At 45.2% G+C, this 20436-nt stretch overlaps 1 protein-coding gene across 1 annotated transcript in view; it reads right to left on the bottom strand.

Moving 5' to 3' along the window:
• Positions 1 to 20436, bottom strand: part of LOC126267626 (uncharacterized) — a 306770-nt gene that overhangs the window by 39293 nt on the left and 247041 nt on the right. Inside the window, exon 5 of the mRNA XM_049972925.1 lies at positions 2888 to 3100. Coding sequence (XP_049828882.1) covers positions 2888 to 3100 — 213 coding nt within the window. The remainder of the gene's footprint in view (positions 1 to 2887; positions 3101 to 20436) is intronic.

Below are 20436 nucleotides of genomic sequence, written 5' to 3' on the forward strand. Positions count from 1 at the left end.
CGAATTGTACCTCCCCCACTGCAACCTACAAACGACGGTTGAATATTAAATTACCCACAGCAATCTCTACATGATTTACTCTCTTGATCACGGGAGTGAGTGTCGATAAGCGTCGAGTGGAAGATGGTTGTCTGGAAAAGATGAGAGCTGGAAGTGTTGTGTGGGTTCGAAATCCAGGCCGCCGGCTGGGTGAACGTGTGCGGAAGTCGGGAACTTCATCTACATCTACACTCCGCAAGCCGCCTTGCAATATGTGGGGGACGGTATATTGCGTACCACTGTTACTTCCACTCCCCGCGCTCCCCCCCCCCCCCCTTTTCTATAGTTTCACGTGAAAAATTATTACTGGTCAGCCTCTGTGTGGGCTCGAGAATCTCTCTGATTTTATCTTCGTGATCTTTTCGAGAGATATACGTGAACCGAAGCAATATATTGGTTCACTCTAATAGGAACGTGCGCTTTCGGAATTTTAAGAATTAACCAAATCATGATGCAAAAACGCCTGTCTTTAAGCGTCTGAAATTGGAGATAGGTGAGCATGTCCTTGACGTTTCTTTGAATACTACATCAACGAAACGCGCTGCTCTTCCTTGGATATTCTCTGTTTCCTCTAGCAATTCTGTCTGGTACGCACCCCAGACTGACTAGCAATATTCAAATGTTTGTCGAATTAGAGTTTTGCAAACTGCTTCCTTTGTTGATTAACTACATTCCCTAAGGATTCCTTCAATGAATGTCTGCCATCTGGCTATCAGCGATTACTTTTACTTGGAGAAATGCATAGTAAACACTGTGCTGTCTTACAAAATATGTATTCGCAACCGGTATCGATCACTGATCGTCTTCACAGTGCTGGAAAAAAAAAGGAAACAAAATGAAAACTGTGAGCATCAACATAAAAGACATTTTCGCTGAGACTTATTAGTCGGAAAAATTAAGTGTACGCACGAAAAATAGCGTGTAGGACATGTGAAATTGTCACAATATTTTTTGTAAGATCACTTAATTTTTTTGACTAATAAGTCTCATAAAAATGTAATTCGTGTTGATATTCACAGTCGTCACCTTATCTACATTTTTGCGCCAGCATTGTGAAGATGATCAAAGATCGAAATCGTTTGTGAATAAATATATTTTAAGACAGCACAGTGTTTACCATGCATTTCTTCAAGTATATCGGTTCTGTTGACAGTCGCCTGAAAAATAAAATTTTGAGTTGGCTTTACATGGTCGCTCCTCTTTAAATCGCAACGTACAGATACGCCTGGTTATTTTACAGAAGTAACTGCTTCCAGTTATATAATCGTGTAATCATGCAATAATGGTTCTTTCTGCTTACGCGTACGCAAAACGTTACATTTCTTTATAAGTTTCCTTTAATTTACGTCTACGGTCACAAACGTTTTGTTAACAGATTACCGGTTTCGGTCTTTAATGACCATCATCAGATGTGTTTCATAGACTTTGTGACCATAGACGTAAATTAAAGAAAACTTATTACATACACATATACGACGATGTAGCAGCTCGTGAGACATTTCTTTATGATGAGGATCAGTTCACAGATCTGCACCAAGCTTCCATCCTCTGTAGGTCTTCCTAAGTTTCGCTAAAATTTTCTAACGTTGCAGCTTCTATATGTACAGTAACATCATCCCCAAAAAGCCTCATGGAACTTCAGACGTTAGCCATGTGGCTTATATATGAAGGACATTACCCATCTGGCTTGTGTGTGTGTGTGTGTGTGTGTATGTGTGTGTGTGTGTGTGTGTGTGAGGGTGAAAAGTAATGGGCCTATAACAGTCCCCTGGGACAGGCTCAAAGTTACTTTTACAGGTTTCAGGAATTACTGCAACCAATCGCCGTTTTTTCTTCAATTTTTATTTGTTCATGGCCGGTTTCGAATCTGCTAGCGATTCACCATCAGATTATACAGTTTAGTTTGGAGTATTTTGGGGGTCGTGCATTGTTTTTATTCTTGTGGCAGTCACTGCTCTGGAAAACAGGCACTATTCCACCGATGGCGACTCTCCTTTCAAAACGACATGCTGTGTTCTGTATGCTAGAAACTCTTCAGTCCAGTCAAACAGCTGGTCTGATTTCCGCAGGCTCGTGTCTTGTTGATAAGGGTCAGTGCGTAACTGTCTCGAACGGTCTCCGAGATCGAGGAAAACGATATCAACATATCTACTCATTTTTGGGTCTCCTGGAGCTGGGTTTCACACGATCGTTGTTTTCGCAACCAATGTTGATTCCTACAGAGGAAGTTTCCGCTCTCCCAAAGAACAACACAATAAGCGAGCGTGATCCATGGTCAAAAAGTTATACAAAAGACTGACTTCAGAGATATAGGCCTATAGTTTCATGCGTCTACGGGATGACCCTTCATGGAAAAGGGAAGGGCCAGCCGTACTTTGCAATCATTAGGAGCGCTTCGGTCGTCCAAAGACTTACGGTGCACTGCTGCTAGTAAAGGGGCAAGTTCTCGGGCGTACTCTACGTAAAATTGTATCGGTATCATGTTAATTTCAGCGGCCTTTTCTCTGTTGAAAGATTTAATTTGCTTTCCTAAGAACGGCCACTCATTTCGATATCGTTCGTTTTGTAGAAAGACGCTTAGTACTTCGGCCTTTTTTGTGTCATCCTCCGGTATAGTGTCTGGACGGACAGCTTCGATCCGTTTACTGATTTAGTATTAAACCAAAACGTAAGATTTTTTGTCAAGATCTAGACTGAATTGTGGGTGTATAAACTTATAACTACCTCAAAAATAGCACAGAAAAGAGAATGCACTGCAGGTTCACACATGTAAAACTCGCGCTGCTCTCTTCTCACGCGGTGATTGCCGTGTTGTGTGCTGCGCCTATATGGTTGGCCCAACACCCACCTGAAAGATGCGCTCCACCTTGTCGTTGACGGTGGCGTCGTCGGCCGAGGGCTCGACCAGGCGCCCCGTCAGCTCGTAGATGGCGGTGACGATGTCGGTCATCTCGTCGCGAGTGATGCAGCCGTCGCCGTTGATGTCGTACAGCGAGAACGTCCAGCGCAGCTTCTCGTCCAGCGTGCCGCGGGACAAGATGCTCAGGCCTACCACGAAGTCCTGCAGGCAGCAAACAGCCGTGTCACGCGCCTCGCAAACTCTGGCAATACGCGAAAATAAAAACATGAAATTCTAAAATGTTGAAAGAAACGGTCAAATGTTTTGTGAAATAACTTGTATAAAAGTACGAAATAAAATAAATTATAGAACATTTGGCGCATCTCATTTACTGTACACGATTACCACCACCTTCCAAAGGCACGTCAAATGTTTTATCTACAAATCATTTCACATAACATCGGACAGACATTTTTTTTTTATTTTTCGTTTTTTCCATGTTTCGTTCAGAACACATGATGTAACTGATGCTCCGTTAGTTTCCTAGAGTCTTCTGTTCTCGAAATCCTAAATTTAATGCTCGATTTCAAATAAGCTATTTTTACAGTCAAACCAATGTAGATTTTTATGCACGATATAACTAGGCTTTGGAATGAGAAACTTTTCGACACCTTATTTGTCTTCCCAGTGTCTGCTGTTCTCTAGATGTCCTAAATTTAATACGTGATTCGAAGTCTGCCATTTTAAAAATCAAGTATTACACCTATTCAACTCCCGGGTTCCCGGGTTCGATTACCGGCGGGGTCAGGGGTTTTCTCTGCCTCTTGATGGCTGGGTGTTGTGTGATGTCCTTAGGTTAGTTAGATTTTAGTAGTTCTAAGTTCTATGGGACTGATTACCATAGCTGTTAAGTCCCATTGTGCTCAGACATTTGGACCATTTTTGAACCTAGTCAACTTTCTTTACGCAAAATAGTTACATACTTGGAAAAATGTGTCGCACTGAAGGGTAAATCTGTAAATGAGGACTCAAACTGTCACAAAGCTTTCTGGACAGCATGACTATTTCGAGGTGATAATTGAAATTTCAAGACCTTCCTCTGCAGGTGTCAGTAAGTAACATGTTGGCTGACTCACATGGGAACTCGCACTCTCGGATATATTAATAGTAGGCCTCTCCACGAGGAAAGGCGACTCTCTTGCGTGACCTGTCACAAAAGTTTAACATTTCACGAGTCTCTGACGCTGATTAAAAGACCCTGTCGCGAAACGAGAAACCCTTCTCTCAACTTTTTCTTTATTGGGCCCGCATCTCGTGGTTGTGCGGTAGCGTCCTCGCTTCCCACGCCCGGGTTCCTGGGTTCGATTCCCGGCGGGGTCAGGGATTTTCTCTGCCTCGTGATGGCTGGGTGTTGTGTGCTGTCCTTAGGTTAGTTAGGTTTAAGTAGTTCTAAGTTCTAGGGGACTGATGACCATAGATGTTAAGTCCCATAGTGCTCGTAGCCATTTGAACCATTTTGAACCAAAACGTCCGCAGTTATTTTCTGCGTCATTCCAGTCTCTGGCTTCCCGTTCATTTTACGCGCTGTACGGCTCCCTCGATAAGACAGTTATATAGCTAACTATTCTGCGCAACACAATTAAAGTAACACCTTCTCTAAGCCCTGTATATGTCTTCTCTCCCGAAGCATAAGTTGGAAATATGGGTCAATGGCGCCTACAGCCTTCCTCTGTGATGGTGAAAAGGCGTGCGACGTCGCCCTTGGGCTCAGCGATGCTCCCACGAGCGAAGTCTCGTCACATGCGAAAGAAAGGCTAGAGCACAGAACTTCATGTGAGGTGCGAGATGAGTTAACGATGTCATACGGGCACCAAATTTTATCATAATTCTGTCCAACGCCAAGTTGGACGTGTCACACGATGTGAAGGCCGCACACACTGCAGACGCACTGCCCTCAGGATCGACAAGAAAGAGGTCAGAAAGTGGTATAAACGACGCTAATGAAGCCACCCCTTCTCTTGGGGCGTTGATGCTCACTCATTCCGAGGTCGAAAGCACGGATTGCAGTGCGATGAGCAGTAGTACGACGTTCTTGACGACTTGCGACTCTGTTGATGCCATCCGGATGATTTAGCTCTTCTCTTAGGACATCGTGGGCCTGTAACGCCACTGTTCGCACCCCTTTGGAGTGTAGCGCGGCTCTGGCGAACAGTGGAACCACTATTGACTGTACAAGACCATTCGACGAGAAATGAACTTGATCTGTAGCAGCATAGTGTTTTATGCTTTTTCAGCCATCCTGTTTCCCGCCCTCTATTGTCTTTAATACGAGGAGGGGGAAGACGGATGCGACAGTGACCACTCGCGAATGATACGACAAATGTTACCTCTGAGATACCCTCCCCTGTTCGGCAATACCCTCGGAGCCACCTGCACCCCTTTGTTTGGTATTTTAAAAATATTGCTGCACAGAGACAGGCATTGGATTGATCCGTAGGCGCCACTGTGACAGGCATCCCTTTCGACACCTCTTAGATTCTGCATACGTCCAACAGGCACTAGTTATTCCACTCCAAGAGGCCTTTTCTTGTCGATTGTGAGCAGCGGTGTGTGTGAAATCTGCTCCTGGGTCATCCATAAGAAACCCACTGGGCGTCACGCTTCTGACCTCTGTCGCAGAGGCATCAAGAGAATGGACGAAATATGGGTAAGGTAAGAAGGGGTGTGACGATCTTGTCAGCGTGTGACACGTCCACAGTGGCGTTGGGCTGAATTGTGGTGAAGTTTGGTGTCAATGTGACATCAATAACCCACCTGATACCTCACCTGAAGTTTTTTTTCCGAATGTATCGTAACCTTGCTGTCCAAAGTGTTATCGACTCGAAGGGTGACGTCGCCGGTCAAGCTTTTGCACCATTACTGAGAAAGGTTGTAGGCATATTTTGCCATCGGTTTTGCAGCAATTTCCGTCAGACCACCGGAGTTAAGCGCTGTGGGGTTTGTCTAGCGCTTGGACGGGCCACCGTCCAGTTCTGCCGAGAGATGTTGGCAAGTGGGGCCACTTGAGGAGCTGCTTGACTGAGAAGTAGCAGCACCGGTCACGAAAACTGACAACGGCGGTGAGAGCGCTGTGCTAACCACATGCTCCTCCGTATCTGCATACGGTGACGCCTAAGGGCGACACGGGAACCGGTTGGTAGCGTTGGATCTTCAAGGCCTGTTCGGACGGTGTTCGTTTGTTTGTAGGCACCTTTGAGCCAAATTTCAAACTTTTGTATTGCAAAAGAAGACAGTTACAGAGTTTCGAAAAAGTGATACTTTAATTGTGTTGAGCCGGCCAGTGTGGCCGAGCGGTTCTAGGCGCTACAGTCTGGAAACGCGAGACCGCTACGGTCGTAGGTTGGAATCCTGCCTCGGGCATGGATGTGTGTGATGTCCTTAGGCTAGTTAGGTTTAAGTAGTTCTAAGTTCTAGGGGACTGATGACCTCAGAAGTTAAGTCCCATAGTGCTCAGAGCCATTTGAGCCATAATAATAGGGTCTCCTGCAATAAGCAGTGATTTGTGGGGATTACGCTTGCATCTCAGGATGTGCAATAGCGATGCGTTTCCTTTATTTCAAGCGTCAACTTCGCTTTGCAATTTTCGTGTTATTGAGCGCGTAAAAAATATGTTTGTGCTGAAACGTTTAAGAAAGGCAATATATTCCTTTAATTGACATGTGTTAATAAGGGCAGTAAAACACGAAGAGCAACCGGTACTCGAAGAGCGACTGAACAGCACCCTGGCCCACGCTCACTGCTACGCCAAGCAGAAACTTTCCTGTCTCAAGGGAACTTACGACATTCTAACTTAGAATATGCTCACGAATTCCGCAGCTAAAGGATGGTGAAGCCGTCGGCACACGGAACGGGCTAGGTAACGTTGGCCTGCTGCTCTGCGAGCTTTGTGACGTTACTTCGTGCTGTTTCACAATGAGGAGCCATTTCTTCACGTGAAACACAAAATAAGTTGTAAGATATTTGGCAACCAGCCACATAAAATAGAACCAAGATCGCCCCCTACGTCACAAACACGAAGCAAGTCGCCATGGTGTATTTGTCGTGTTCAGAAGACGCCCATATTTGATGTGTTTTATGTTACACATTACACACTATGAATGTACATGCTTTTTCTGAGCACTAGCACATTGAACTTCTCGAGAAAGAATCATTATTGGTACAATTTGTTGTAATAAAATGACGAAAAATGTGATTTGGTAATTAAATTATTTTTTTATTTAACAATACCAGAGATGGTTCAAATGGCTCTGAGCACTATGGGACTTAACATCTATGGTCATCAGTCCCCTTGAACTTAGAACTACTTAAACCTAACTAACCAAAGGACAACACACAACACCCAGCCATCACGAGGCAGAGAAAATCCCAGACCCCGCCGGGAATCGAACCCGGAAACCCGGGCGCGGGAAGCGAGAACGCTACGGCACGACCACGAGATGCGGGCAATACAAGAGAAGGAAAGATGCTACTCACCATATAGCGGATATACTGAGTCGCGATAGGCACAATAAAAAGATTCACACACTCATAGCTTTCCGCCATTAAGGCCTTTGTCAGCTGTAGACACACACACACGCACACACACACTCACGCAAACTCGACTTGTACTCACGCCTGCAGTCTCGGAGAGCTGAAACTACACTTCCATTATTTTTTTTATTTAGTTATTTTTGCGGTATGACTTGCGTGTTTTAAGGTAACGACACATTGAAAATTCATTAAAACTCCTCGTTCTTGTTAGGATTTGTTATAATTCCATGTCAGTTAATAACAGTTCGGCAATTAAAGCCTTTAGAAGGGTGTAACATAGACTAAGAGGTCGCTAGTAGCACAGTTTTACACATAGTACTCTGTTGGTTGCGCCGTCATGCTACGGAACCGAGGGTACACCGGTAATGGGTTCGCCCCTGCTGTATACATTTTTTTAAAAATCTTCGTCTTTTCTAATAAGGTGTACTAATAGAAGTAATTTTAATAGAAGTAATATTGAAAGCATGGTTTTTGGGGAGTCACTTGCAATACCAGGAAGTAAACTGGTTGAGATGGAGTTGAAGAGATCGTTGGAATTTCTGGAAACTTGGGCATACATTCACCGAGCCGGTATCGTCAGCGTCCTCGATGATGGACACCACATTTTCTCTGTGTCTTTTCGGTCAAATATTTGAGCGGCACGAAATATAATTCACTATAAATTAAACACTCGGTTTTTGTCCGATTTTCATAGACAAACGAAGTGTGGAAAATCGATAGTTGGGATATCAAATTGACCGGTATGAGGTCTAGTTTTGCAAAACGATGTTGAATTACTTGAAAGGCGTGAGGGTATTTAAGAAAAATCTTGTTATCTGAGGGAAAATCGAAATATTTGACGAACATTATCATGCTTACGTAGCGACCCACAGCCTGCAAGTGGTTAATAAAAAAATACATTGTCCGCTGTAGGACAATGTGTTCCTTTTATTCACGAGGACAATGTGTTCCTTTTATTCACGAACACTGCTTTCTTTTAATGTACATAGCGCAACACAAATTTTAAAAAAATGGCTCTGAGCACTATGGGACTTAACATCTGAGGTCATCAGTCACCTAGAACTTAGAACTACTTAAACCTAACTAATCTAAGGACACCACACACATCCATTCCCGAGGCAGGATTCGAACCGTAAGATTACTTACATGAAACAGATCGCAATTATGGGCAACATGGGGTTGCCGCTTGCCTCTTGGGATGTGCAACAGCATCACTTTTCGTTTATTTCAGGCCTCAACTTAGCTTTGGAATTTCTCGGGATATAACTGGCGTATTGCGATGCAACCCATTCTTTTTGTGATTTTTCATGTTATTGATTGCGTAAGGAATAATTCGGGGTGTCCATATAAAAGGCATAAGTTTGTGTTGAAACTGATATTTGCTTATTTTTTAGAATGTCTCATGGCATTTATTTTCGCGAGCCCTTGTCTTACATTGATAGCAGTGAAAGTCGTTATACACCAAGTCTTGCCGAAACTTTTATTAGTGATAGAACGTTCGCTGATATTTTCTGGTGACGCTAGGCGTCCTTCGGTATTTGGCGCCCCTCGAATGACGAGATTTTAGCGGATTAGCTGGGTCTAATAACCTGGGCTGCTTCGCACCACTTATTCAAATAAATTGATAGAGTGATTTCCTGCAAGAAAACCGTAAGAATAAGTGTGTATTAGCAAGGAAAGATGTTTCAGAAGCGAATCGGGCACTTCCAAATTTACACAGCCAGCCGCCTTCCAAGTGGAGCTGATAACTGGACCATAGGCAACACATATTACATAAGAACACTGCGGGGTTCTACCTAAGCCATGTGGCCTCTCAGGGGCATAACCAGTTTTCAACGACGCCTAGCATTACTGGGAAGAGTCAGCTAACTTTTTTCTGTAACAAAAGTTTTTCCCCATAACGTGATCTATCGCCCGCAACCGTTTGCTGCAAAGACTTTCAAACTCCCTGAATACATACACGCTGCAACGGGTATGTGTTGGTTATTTCTTCACTGCATCGAACAGTCTTCCCACAAACATGTCAGAAACTTTACGATCTGATGTGTTCTGCACAGCCATAAGTGCACGAGTAAGTCGACTACACCTGTAAGTATACACTAACCTCTTCCCCTCCCCACATCCATACCTGAACACCTGACCTGCTGTCCAGGGCAAAATGAGTGTTAAAGGCTTGCTCTTGCCACATGTACTTGGCAGGAGGTACTAGTACTAATGAAATGTTGTCCATTACACCGTCCTCAGTCACCAATACAAATATCTGCACTTGTACCAAATACACCCTGTACACGCAGAGTGTCCCAGAAATGTTGCGACGTACTTCGAGGAGTTGTAAAGGGTGTCTTGAGAAACAAATCCAGTATAGGCACCTGTTTCCGGTCAAATCATTCATCGACGCTACAGAGTGTGATAGTTTCAAGTGCCGGACGCTTCACACTAGGCCACCTCTTCGGCAGCAAACGTGAATTTGTACTCTGACGGACAGTAGATGGAACGTTTCGCAATGTTGTTTGTTGTTCAGTTATCGAGAGTGATTGCCATGATCGCCAATGGAGATGACGGTGTAGCTCACGCCTAGAAAGCCCTTGTTTCCTATGAGTGCGATTCTCTGTTGCCTTGTTGGAGGACAGTTTCCATTTTATTTTCTCCCGTATACCGAAAAACACTACAGATTTTAGAGGGTTCCGGGAGAAAAATCAGTTGCTGATGGAAGCTTGCGTTCGCTACCGGCATCAACTGAGGCAATAAAACATTTCATTCGTACGTGACAAGGCCTTTCTACGCAGCAACTAGCTCCACTTTCTCCACTGGCGATTGTGGAAGTCAGTCGCGATCACTGAATAGCAAACACCATGGGAAGACGTTCCGCCTGTGGTCCGCCAGCGCACAAAGTCACGTTTGCTACCGAAGAAGAGGGCTAGTGGCAGACCTTGTTGCCTGTAACGTCAACACTGTATACCGTAGTTGGATGGCTTTTCCGGACACAGGTTCCTATCCTCTTTTTGTTCCTCAAGACACTCTCTACGACCCCTCGACATTAGTCGCAACACCTCTGGGACACCTTGTGTATATCATAAGGCTGTCTGTACCAAGAGTCGTGACGTGCATTTTCTCTGGTGCTTCGGCAGATATATGCAATTTCTTTTTTTGCAATGTGTAGCTGGAGCCAGCCCACATACTGCTCATCAAACCTTTCATGCAACGCTCATTGTCAACGGAAACCGGCAGTTTGTTTCCCGTTAGAAACAAAAAAGTTTTTAAAGCAGAATTTTACGTATCGTTCGATAGAGCGATCCCATATTAGCCTAGTGCTATATTAGTTTTATCGATGTGTATTAACAGGGACAGATAAACATCAAGAATAACCAGTACTCCAACTGCGACAGAATCGCGTTGGTCCACGTCGACTGCAACCGCTATGCAGCGAGCCTGCTCAGTCTGTGTTTTACTATCCATGTTGTGTTTATTGTGTTTTACTATCTTTGTGTTTTACTATCCATGTTAATACACATCGATAAAACGAATGTCATGCTAGACTAATTTTGGACCGCTCTATCGCATGCACACCTGAAATTCCTCTTTGAAAACCAATTTGTTTGTATTTATTAATTTCCAGGATTCTGCAAGGTATGACGTCAGGATCTGTATGGTTTAACAACTTATCCAACAACTTGGAAAAAATCGTCTAAGTGCAATATTAATTTTCTTTATTTACTTTACTTTTCCGTGTCCAGATCACATTTTATTTTTCCGATAGTTAGCCACCGCTACGGCTTTGTCGTTGGCTTGTAGCAGGTCACTAAAACTGCAGGGCTCCGGCAGTAGTCGGCACATGAGCAGATGTGCCTCGTCTTGTACCTCTCCGCATCCGCAAAGAACGTCGTCATCGTTAGTCAGCAGTCCCTACTTGCACAGATTAGTTTTGCATCTGGGTACACCAGCCCTCAGCCTAATTAGTGTTCTCCACACTGCATATATACCGAGCCAGGTGGCGCAGTGGTTAGCACACTGGACTCGCATTCGGGAGGACGACGATTCAATCCCGTCTCCGGCCATCCTGATTTAGATTTTCCGTGAGTTCCCTAAATCGTTTCAGGCAAATGCCGGGATGGTTCCTTTGAAAGGGCACGGCCGATTTCCTTCCCAATCCTTCCCTAACCCGAGCTTGCGCTCCGTCTCTAATGACCTCGTTGTCGACGGGACGTTAAACACTAACCACCACCACACTGCATAAGGAAGTTTGTTTCCAGGTGCCATTTGCTCTTTTGGTATTATCTGCAGTGCGGTTTGTTCATTCTCCCATTTACGGACTCCATTATCTTCCTGTGAACCGTCAAGGATCTTGGTTCTTGCAATAAAGCTATTTCCAGACTTAAGCCTTCGAGCCTGAGTGACGTGCCCATTCAGTGGGTGTAGAGAATCTGTTTCTTTCTTTGTTCTCTCAGCGTCTGCTGCCACCTGCCTTCTGATCTTGGATGGGGCAATTCCAGCACGTAGGTACAAATTACCCGTTGGTGTGGGTTTGAGACAGCCTGTAACAATTCACATTGTCTCATTTACACTTACATCAACCTGTTTAGCATGAGCAGATGCTTCCCACACTGGCGCTGCATAGTCTGCTGCAGAAACACACAGAGCAAGTGCTGATGTTCTCAGTACTGATGGTTGAGCTCCCCAGTCATAGTTTGTCAGCCTGCCGATGATATTTCTGGAGCAGACTTTAGCCTTGGTGTTTTGGCAATGCTGCTTGAAGGAAAGCGTTCTGTCAAGTACAACCTCAAGGTATTTAGGTGTTCGACAGTGCTTTAGCTTCTTACCTTGCCATGTAACGTCGAGCTCAACTCCAGCATCTCTATTGTGCAGTTGGAAAGCACATACTTGGGTTTTGTCAAGGTTTGGCTTGAGGTGATTGACGTCGTAGTATTGAGCCAGTTCTTCAAGCGCTCTAGAGAGATTTCCAGATGTTGCATCAAAATTGATAACTAGTTTCTCGCGCTAAGCTCGTTATCAAATCATCTACTAAGCTATGCAATACCACCCATTAGGAGAGCCACATGACTGTTCATTTTAGTTAAACGCATCATTGTAAAGTAAAGCAGGACTGAACTCCACTCACCTAATTTGTTTATAACGGGAAACTAACAGACACTTTCCATCAACAATGTGCGTCGCGTGAAGGACATGATCAACTGCATTTATTTATTTTGGCTGACTCTGCGTGCACATAATAAAAACGAAATTGTAAATGTGTGCCATACGCCTGACGACTCTTATGACAGACATCCTGTATGTATTGGGAATTACAGGGATTGTATATTGAGGTAGACACTGAGGTTGAGACACCAGTTTGCTTTTCGGTGGAGCCGGCCTGGGTGGCCGAACGGTTCTAGGCGCTACAGTCTGGAACCGCGAGACCGCTACGGTCGCAGGTTCGAATCCTGCCTCGGGCATGGATGTGTGTGATGTCCTTAGGTTAGTTAGGTTTAAGTAGTTCTAAGTTCTAGGGCACTGATGACCACAGCAGTTGAGTCCCATGGTGCTCAGAGCCATTTGAACCATTTTGAACCTTCGAGTTCGCCGGACCGTAGTACAGAAGGCGTAGAAATCAGCAAGAGAGGTGGCTCGTGCCACGAAACTTTTGCTGCAGTCGCCAATGTAACTGGCAGCCAATCAGCAGGAAGTGTACATCCACAGTGGTTGGTTTTTAGGACTGGGTCCACGACGATCGCGGCAGCTACGGCGCAGCCAGCCAAGAGACGATGTCTGTTCCGGATCCAGCACCGCAAACCGCACGCCGCCGTCGCCGCCGAGGGACCTCGGAACCGGCTCGCAAGCCCATTGGCACGACTGTAGAATCTGTGAACTCGTACACACTATAACTTAAGAAGTAATCTGTTCCAATGTGCTCCGCTCAAGGAGAGCGAGGACTTACACATTACATAGTGAACTACACTCATGCTCATAAATTAAGGATAATTGAGGATGTGGTGCCACACAACGTAGCACTACACAAAGCTGGCGCTAATAGCATAGGCACATAGGAAACACACACGACACAGATATGTAAGTCCACGGTACTGATGATAAGTTGAGAAAACCGTCCCGAAACACATGTGCTACAAAACTCCACTGTTTGCTGTGCATGTGCCCCGACATCAATATGGGATATGATCACCACGCACACGTACACAGGCCGCACAACGGGTTGGCATACTCTGGATCAGGTGGTCGAGCAGCTGCTGGGGTACAGCCTCCCATTCTTGCACCAGTGCCTGTCGGAGCTCCTGAAGTGTCGTATGGGTTTGAAGACGTTCAGCGATACGTCGACCGAGAGCATCCCAGACGTGCTGGTTGGGGTTTATGTCTCGAGAACAGGCAGGCCACTCCATTCGCCTTATATCTCCTGATTCAAGGTACTCCTCCATGATGGCAGCTCGGTGGGGCCGTGCGTTATCATCATCAAGAAGAAGGTGGGACACACTGCACCCCGGAAAAGGCGGACATACTGGCGCAAAATGACGGCACGATACACCTGACCTGTTACAGTTCCTCTGTCAAAGACATGCAGGGGGGTACGTGCACCAATCATAATCCCAAGCCACGACCTCCAAACAGGTCCCTTTCAAGGACATTAAGGGGTTGGTACCTGGTTCCTGGTTTACGCCAGATGAAAACTCGGCGAGGATCACTGTTCAGACTATACCTGGACTCATCCGTGGACATAACCTGGGACCACTGTTCCAACGACCATGTACTGTGGTCTTGACACCAGGCTTTACGCGGTCTTTTTTGACCAGGGGTCAGTGGAATGCACCTTGCAGGTCTCCGGGCGAATAAACCATGAAACTGTGTGTCTGGAGACAACTGTTCCAGTGGCTGCAGTAAGGTCCCGAGCAAGGCTACCTGCAGTATTCCGTGGTCGTCTGCGGGAACTAATGGTGAGATTTCGGTCTTTTTGTGGTGGTGTACACTGTGGACGTCCCGTACTGTAGCGCCTGGACACTTTTCCTGTCTGCTGGAATCGTTGCTGTAATCTTGAGATCACACTTTGTGGCACACGGAAGGCCCGTGCTACGACCTGCTGTGTTTGACCAGCCTCCAGTCGCCCTAGTATTCCGCCCCTCATAACGCCATCAATAAGAGTTCGTAGAGCCATTTTCAACACACAGTCACCATTAGCACGTCTGGAAACGTCTGCACACTTACTCGCTGCACCGTACTCTGACATGCACCAAGACACCTCTGCGTAAGAGGACTGCTGCCAGCGCCACCGTGCAACGACCGTAGGTCAAATGCACCACATGGTCACACCAGGAGGTGATTTAAACCCACAAACCACCCACCAGAGCGTTGTTTCACCATGTATCAGCATTATCCTTAATTTATGAGCATGAGTGTAGTAGAGAACGAATTTTCAGTGTGCAAGCCTTCCCATTGTTCCACGTACTTGTGTTTAGTTGTGAACTTACTCCCTTTTAGAAAAGAGGTACAAAGCTGATTACTTGTTATTTTGACGGTAAACGAGGAACATTTGTATTGAATTGATGATGATACAGAGGATGAACTTCATGCTCGTGTGTTTCTTGTAGAAGTGTTGAAAGTCAGGGTACTTCAAGTTCAATTTCGGAACTCGTTAGGGAATTCAATATTACGGGATCCACAGTGTGAAGAGCGTGCCGACAACACCAAATTTCATACATTACCCCTCACCAGGGCCGATCGAGAGTAGCGGATTTGCGAAAAGATGTCAGTCCTAACAGAAAAGCAACACTGCGTGAAATAGCCGCTGAAATCAATGTGGGACGTACTACGAATGTATCCGTTAGGACAATGCGTCGAAATATGGAATTAATGGGCAGCAAGCGACCGATGCTAGTGCCTTTACTAACAGCACGACATCGGCTGCAGTTCCTCTCCTGGGCTAGTGACCATATCGGAGGAAACTTAGACAACTGGGAAACCATGGCCTGGTCAGATGAGTCTCGATTTCAGTTGGTAAGAACTGTTGGTAGAGTTCGCGTGTGGCGCAGACCTCACGAAACCATGGTCCCAAGTTGTCAACAGGGCGCTGTGCAAGCTGATGGTGGCTACATAATGGTGAGATGTGTGTTTACTAACTGGGTCCCCCGTGATGTTCGGCTGCTTCAGGATCTCTTGCAACCATTCATGGACTTCATTTTCCCAAACAATTCCCAAACAACGATGGTATTTTTGTGGATGACAATGCGCCATGTCACAGGGTCACAATAAATGGTTCAAACGGCTCTGACCACTATGGGACTTAACTTCTGAAGTCATCAGTCCCCTAGAACTTAGAACTACTTAAACCTAACTAACCTAAGGGCATCACACAAGTCCATGCCCGAGGCAGGATACGAACCTGCGACTGTAGCGCCTAGAACCGTTCGGCCACCGCGGCCGGCAGGGTCACAATAGTTCGCGATTGGTTTGAAGAACATTCTGGATAACTCGAGCGAATAGTTTGGCCACCCATCGAACATTTATGGCACATAATCGAGAAATCATTTCGCGAACAAAACACTGCATCGGTAGTACTTTCTCAATTATGGAGAGCTGTAGAGGCAGCATGGATCAACATTTTTGCAGGGGACCTCCAGCGAATTATTGAGTCCATGCGAGGTCGAATTGTTGCACTACGCCGGAAAAAGGACGTCCGACACGATAATAGAGGTATCCCATGACTTCTGTCACCTCAGTCTAAGTTGCCCAGCCGAGAAGAAGGTTTTAACGTATCCCTCTTTCTTCGTCGCGTGGGGGACTACTATTCTTCCTCGCTCCTTTGGTTTACCGTGAGACAACGTGAAAACGCTGAAACTATGAATTCGACAACCGACGCCACGACTTCGAGAGGTACACAAAAACGGGTGTTCTGTCGGCATCAGGAGTTCCAGACTTAGTGGCAGCCGCGCAACACGTGGCCACAGCAACAGGTGGTCCCGTGGACCTCTGCACGCACGATACCAGAAATTAAGCACAGTCCGCATACGTCTTAAAAGCAGTACCGTCCTTTCAAGATCACATGTTCATGAATTCTTTTGGATATTCAATCACTGTTCACTAGAGAGTGCTCCTCCAAGAAATCACCTCTGTCTCTGAACAGGGTTTTGGAACATACACTTTAAAACTCGTTCCCTCACTGTTTAGCAAGGACGCACTTTCTGAGTGATGGAAATTACTGTGAAGAAATATTCGGGCCGGAAGTATACTCGACTCTTATCACATGTGGTGGTGAATGCCGTTAGAGAGGAAACTGACGTCGCACTGCGTATTTCACAACGTACAGGATACAGAAACTTGCTACGAAGGCGCGCTGTAAAGTAATGCGACCAAATTTTTTATGCGAATGCTATAAAAGTTAAGTCCTCGGAGGTGTTTTTTAAGTTTTGGTAACAGACATAAACCGGATGGGGCAAGTCGCGGACTGTATGGAGCACAAGGCGTCGGACTGTTGCAATGTCGCAGCGCTCGTGTGTGGTCTAGCATTGCAATGCTGTAGAAGAGGATACTCCACGCGTGGACGAACTCTTATGAGGTCAGAAACTCATTGCAGCGCGCTGTGTCTCACGCACCGACATTGTTACGTTACGTATCGCCATGTTACATGTTACAATTCGGAGTCCTCTAGCGGGCACAGGACTGAAAACATGTAGACACGAAGAATAATGAGGCAGATTGTTAATAATGTTTGTTTTGTTAAAAAAAAGCTGTAGGAGTTTCCACATAAAACATTCTGAGATATTACCCTTCAGCACACCCTAGTATTCCTCCACCTGGGAAACTGAGAAACTACTTATTACAACAAGGTAAGTTGGTGAAAGTGAGTGAAGCATGTTGAAACTACTGCGATGGAATGTTTATTTTTCTAAGCTACCTAATTTGGTAGTTTATTCAGTCATATATACAGGGTGTATCAAAAAGGATGGCGCAAACTTACATGGTTGAAAGTACTGGATAATAGAAGCACAAATGTCAAGCTAACATGGGCTCTGAAACGCATACCTTAAGAGCTCTGAGATATTCCTGATTATTGATTTTCAGTATTGTGAAACAAATCTCTTGTACTTAAAACTCTTTGCTTTCCATATTCTTGGAAGTGGTAGTATGGACCAAAACAAGAAAAAATGTCCAGTAAACGTGTGCTCTAAGACGCATACCTTGAAAATTATGAGCACTTCTTCATTAGAAGAGTTGTGTCCCAAAGTACTGGAGATGAACAGGTGCTCATAGCTGTTAAGGTATGCGTTTTAGAGCCCATGTTTACTTGACATTTGTGCTTCTATTATCGTGTAGTTTGAGCCGTTTACGTTTGTGCCATCCTTTTCGATACACCATATACAGTGTGTTTCAAAAATGACGGGTATATCTGAAACGGCAATAAAAACTAAACGAGCAGCGATAGAAATACACCGTTTGTTGCAATATGCTTGGGACAACAGTACATTTTCAGGCGGACAAACTTTCGAAATTACAGTAGTTACAATTTTCAACAACAGACGGCGCTGCAAGTGATGTGAAAGATATAGAAGACAACGCAGTCTGTGGGTGCGCCATTCTGTACGTCGTCTTTCTGCTGTAAGCGTGTGCTGTTCACAACGTGCAAGTGTGTTGTGGACAACATGGTTTATTCCTTACAACAGAGGATTTTTCTGGTGTTGGAATTCCACCGCCTAGAACACAGTGTTGTTGCAACAAGACGAAGTTTTCAACGGAGGTTTAATGTAACCAAAGGACCGAAAAGCGATACAATAAAGGATCTGTTTGAATAATTTCAACGGACTGGGAACGTGACGGATGAACGTGCTGGAAAGGTAGGGCGACCGCGTACGGCAACCACAGAGGGCAACGCGCAGCTAGTGCAGCAGGTGATCCAACAGCGGCCTCGGGTTTCCGTTCGCCGTGTTGCAGCTGCGGTCCAAATGACGCCAACGTCCACGTATCGTCTCATGCGCCAGAGTTTACACCTCTATGCATACAAAATTCAAACGCACCAACCCCTCAGCGCCGCTACCGTTGCTGCATGAGAGACATTCGCTAACGATATAGTGCACAGGATTGTTGACGGCGATATGCATGTGGGCAGCATTTGGTTTACTGACGAAGCTTATTTTTTACCTGGACGGCTTCGTCAATAAACAGAACTGGCGCATATGGGGAACCGAAAAGCACCATGTTGCAGTCCCATCGTCCCTGCATCCTCAAAAAGTACTGGTCTTGGCCGCCATTTCTTCCAAAGGAATCATTGGCCCATTTTTCAGATCCGAAACGATTACTGCATCACGCTATCTGGACATTCTTCGTGAATTTGTGGCGGTACAAACTGCCTTAGACGACACTGCGAACACCTCGTGGTTTATGCAAGATGGCGCCCGGCCACATCGCACGGCCGACGTCTTTAATTTCCTGAATGAATATTTCGATGATCGTGGGATTGCTTTGGGCTATGCGAAACATACAGGAGGCGGCGTGGACTGGCCTCCCTATTCGCCAGACATGAACCCCTGTGACTTCTTTCTGTGGGGACACTTGAAAGACCAGGTGTACCGCCAGAATCCAGAAACAATTGAACAGCTGAAGCAGTACATCTCATCTGCATGTGAAGCCATTCCGCCAGACACGTTGTCAAAGGTTTTGGGTAATTTCATTCAGAGACTACGCCATCTTATTGCTACGCATGGTGGATATGTGGAAAATATCGTACTATAGAGTTTCCCAGACCGCAGCGTCATCTGTTGTTGACAATTGTAACTACTGTAATTTCGAAAGTTTGTCTGCCTGAAAATGTACTGTTGTCCCAAGCATATTGCAACAAACGGTGTATTTCTATCGCTGCTCGTTTAGTTTGTATTGCCGTTTCAAATATACCGGTCATTTTTGGAACACCTTATATATATATATATATATATATATATATATATATATATATATATATATATATATATTTTCTCACCTAACTGCCATCTCAAATATATCTGGAACAACAATGCATATTCTAGAACGATTTTCACTAGCATGAACGTACGGAAGGGTCTTAGGGAACCAAATACTATTCGTAAACAAATACTAGTTTCAACACAATCTAGTGTATTTTTAATTATTTCGTATGCAATCAATAGCATGAAGAATTACCAAAATCATGCCGCTGATTACATCGCAATACGTCAGTTACATCCTGAGAAATTGCGAAGCGAAGTTGACGCTTGAAATAAATGAAGCGCACAGCTAGCGCACCTCCTGAGAGTCAAGCGTGCACCTCACGATGCCTGTGTCTGGGGCTCACACAATGGGAACGTATGCACAATCTACCAAAACAAACAAGTAACACGTCCACCGAGCGAGGTGGCGCAGTGGTTAGACACTGGAATCGCATTCGGGAGGACGACGGTTCAATCCCGCGTCCGGCCATCCTGTTTTAGGTTTTCCGTGATTTCCCTACATCACTCCAGGAAAATGCCGGGATGGTTCTTTTGAAAGGCCACGGCCGACTTCCTTCCCCTTCTTTGCCCAACCCACTGAGACCGATGACCTCGCTGTCTGGTCTCCTTCCCCAAACAACCCAACCCAAGTAACACGTCCAACGGAAAGTTACGTTTTTCAAATTGTAAATGTATGTTTATTGTAGCGAAGTGACAACTAGAGCTACAATTAGTGATAACATACTTGAATTCACTTTGCTAAACACATTTACTAGTGCCCTGTCGCCGATAGAAGCTGTGCTGTTGTGCATTACATCCAGCAGAGAAAATACGCCCACATCTTGACCAACGAAACTGTGTCACGTCAACAGATATTGGAAGTGCCCTCCGTTTGCATCAATATACGTTTGCAGCCGGGTACCGAAAGTGTGTTTCACAGACTGTATAGTTTCTACAAAAATTACCGCACACGCCGCAGTAATACGATGTTGCATATCCTCTACTGTCGTTGGGGGTTCTTTATACACTCTGTCT

This window comes from Schistocerca gregaria, chromosome 4 (genome assembly GCF_023897955.1).
Source record: "Schistocerca gregaria isolate iqSchGreg1 chromosome 4, iqSchGreg1.2, whole genome shotgun sequence".
NCBI lineage: Eukaryota > Metazoa > Arthropoda > Insecta > Orthoptera > Acrididae > Schistocerca > Schistocerca gregaria.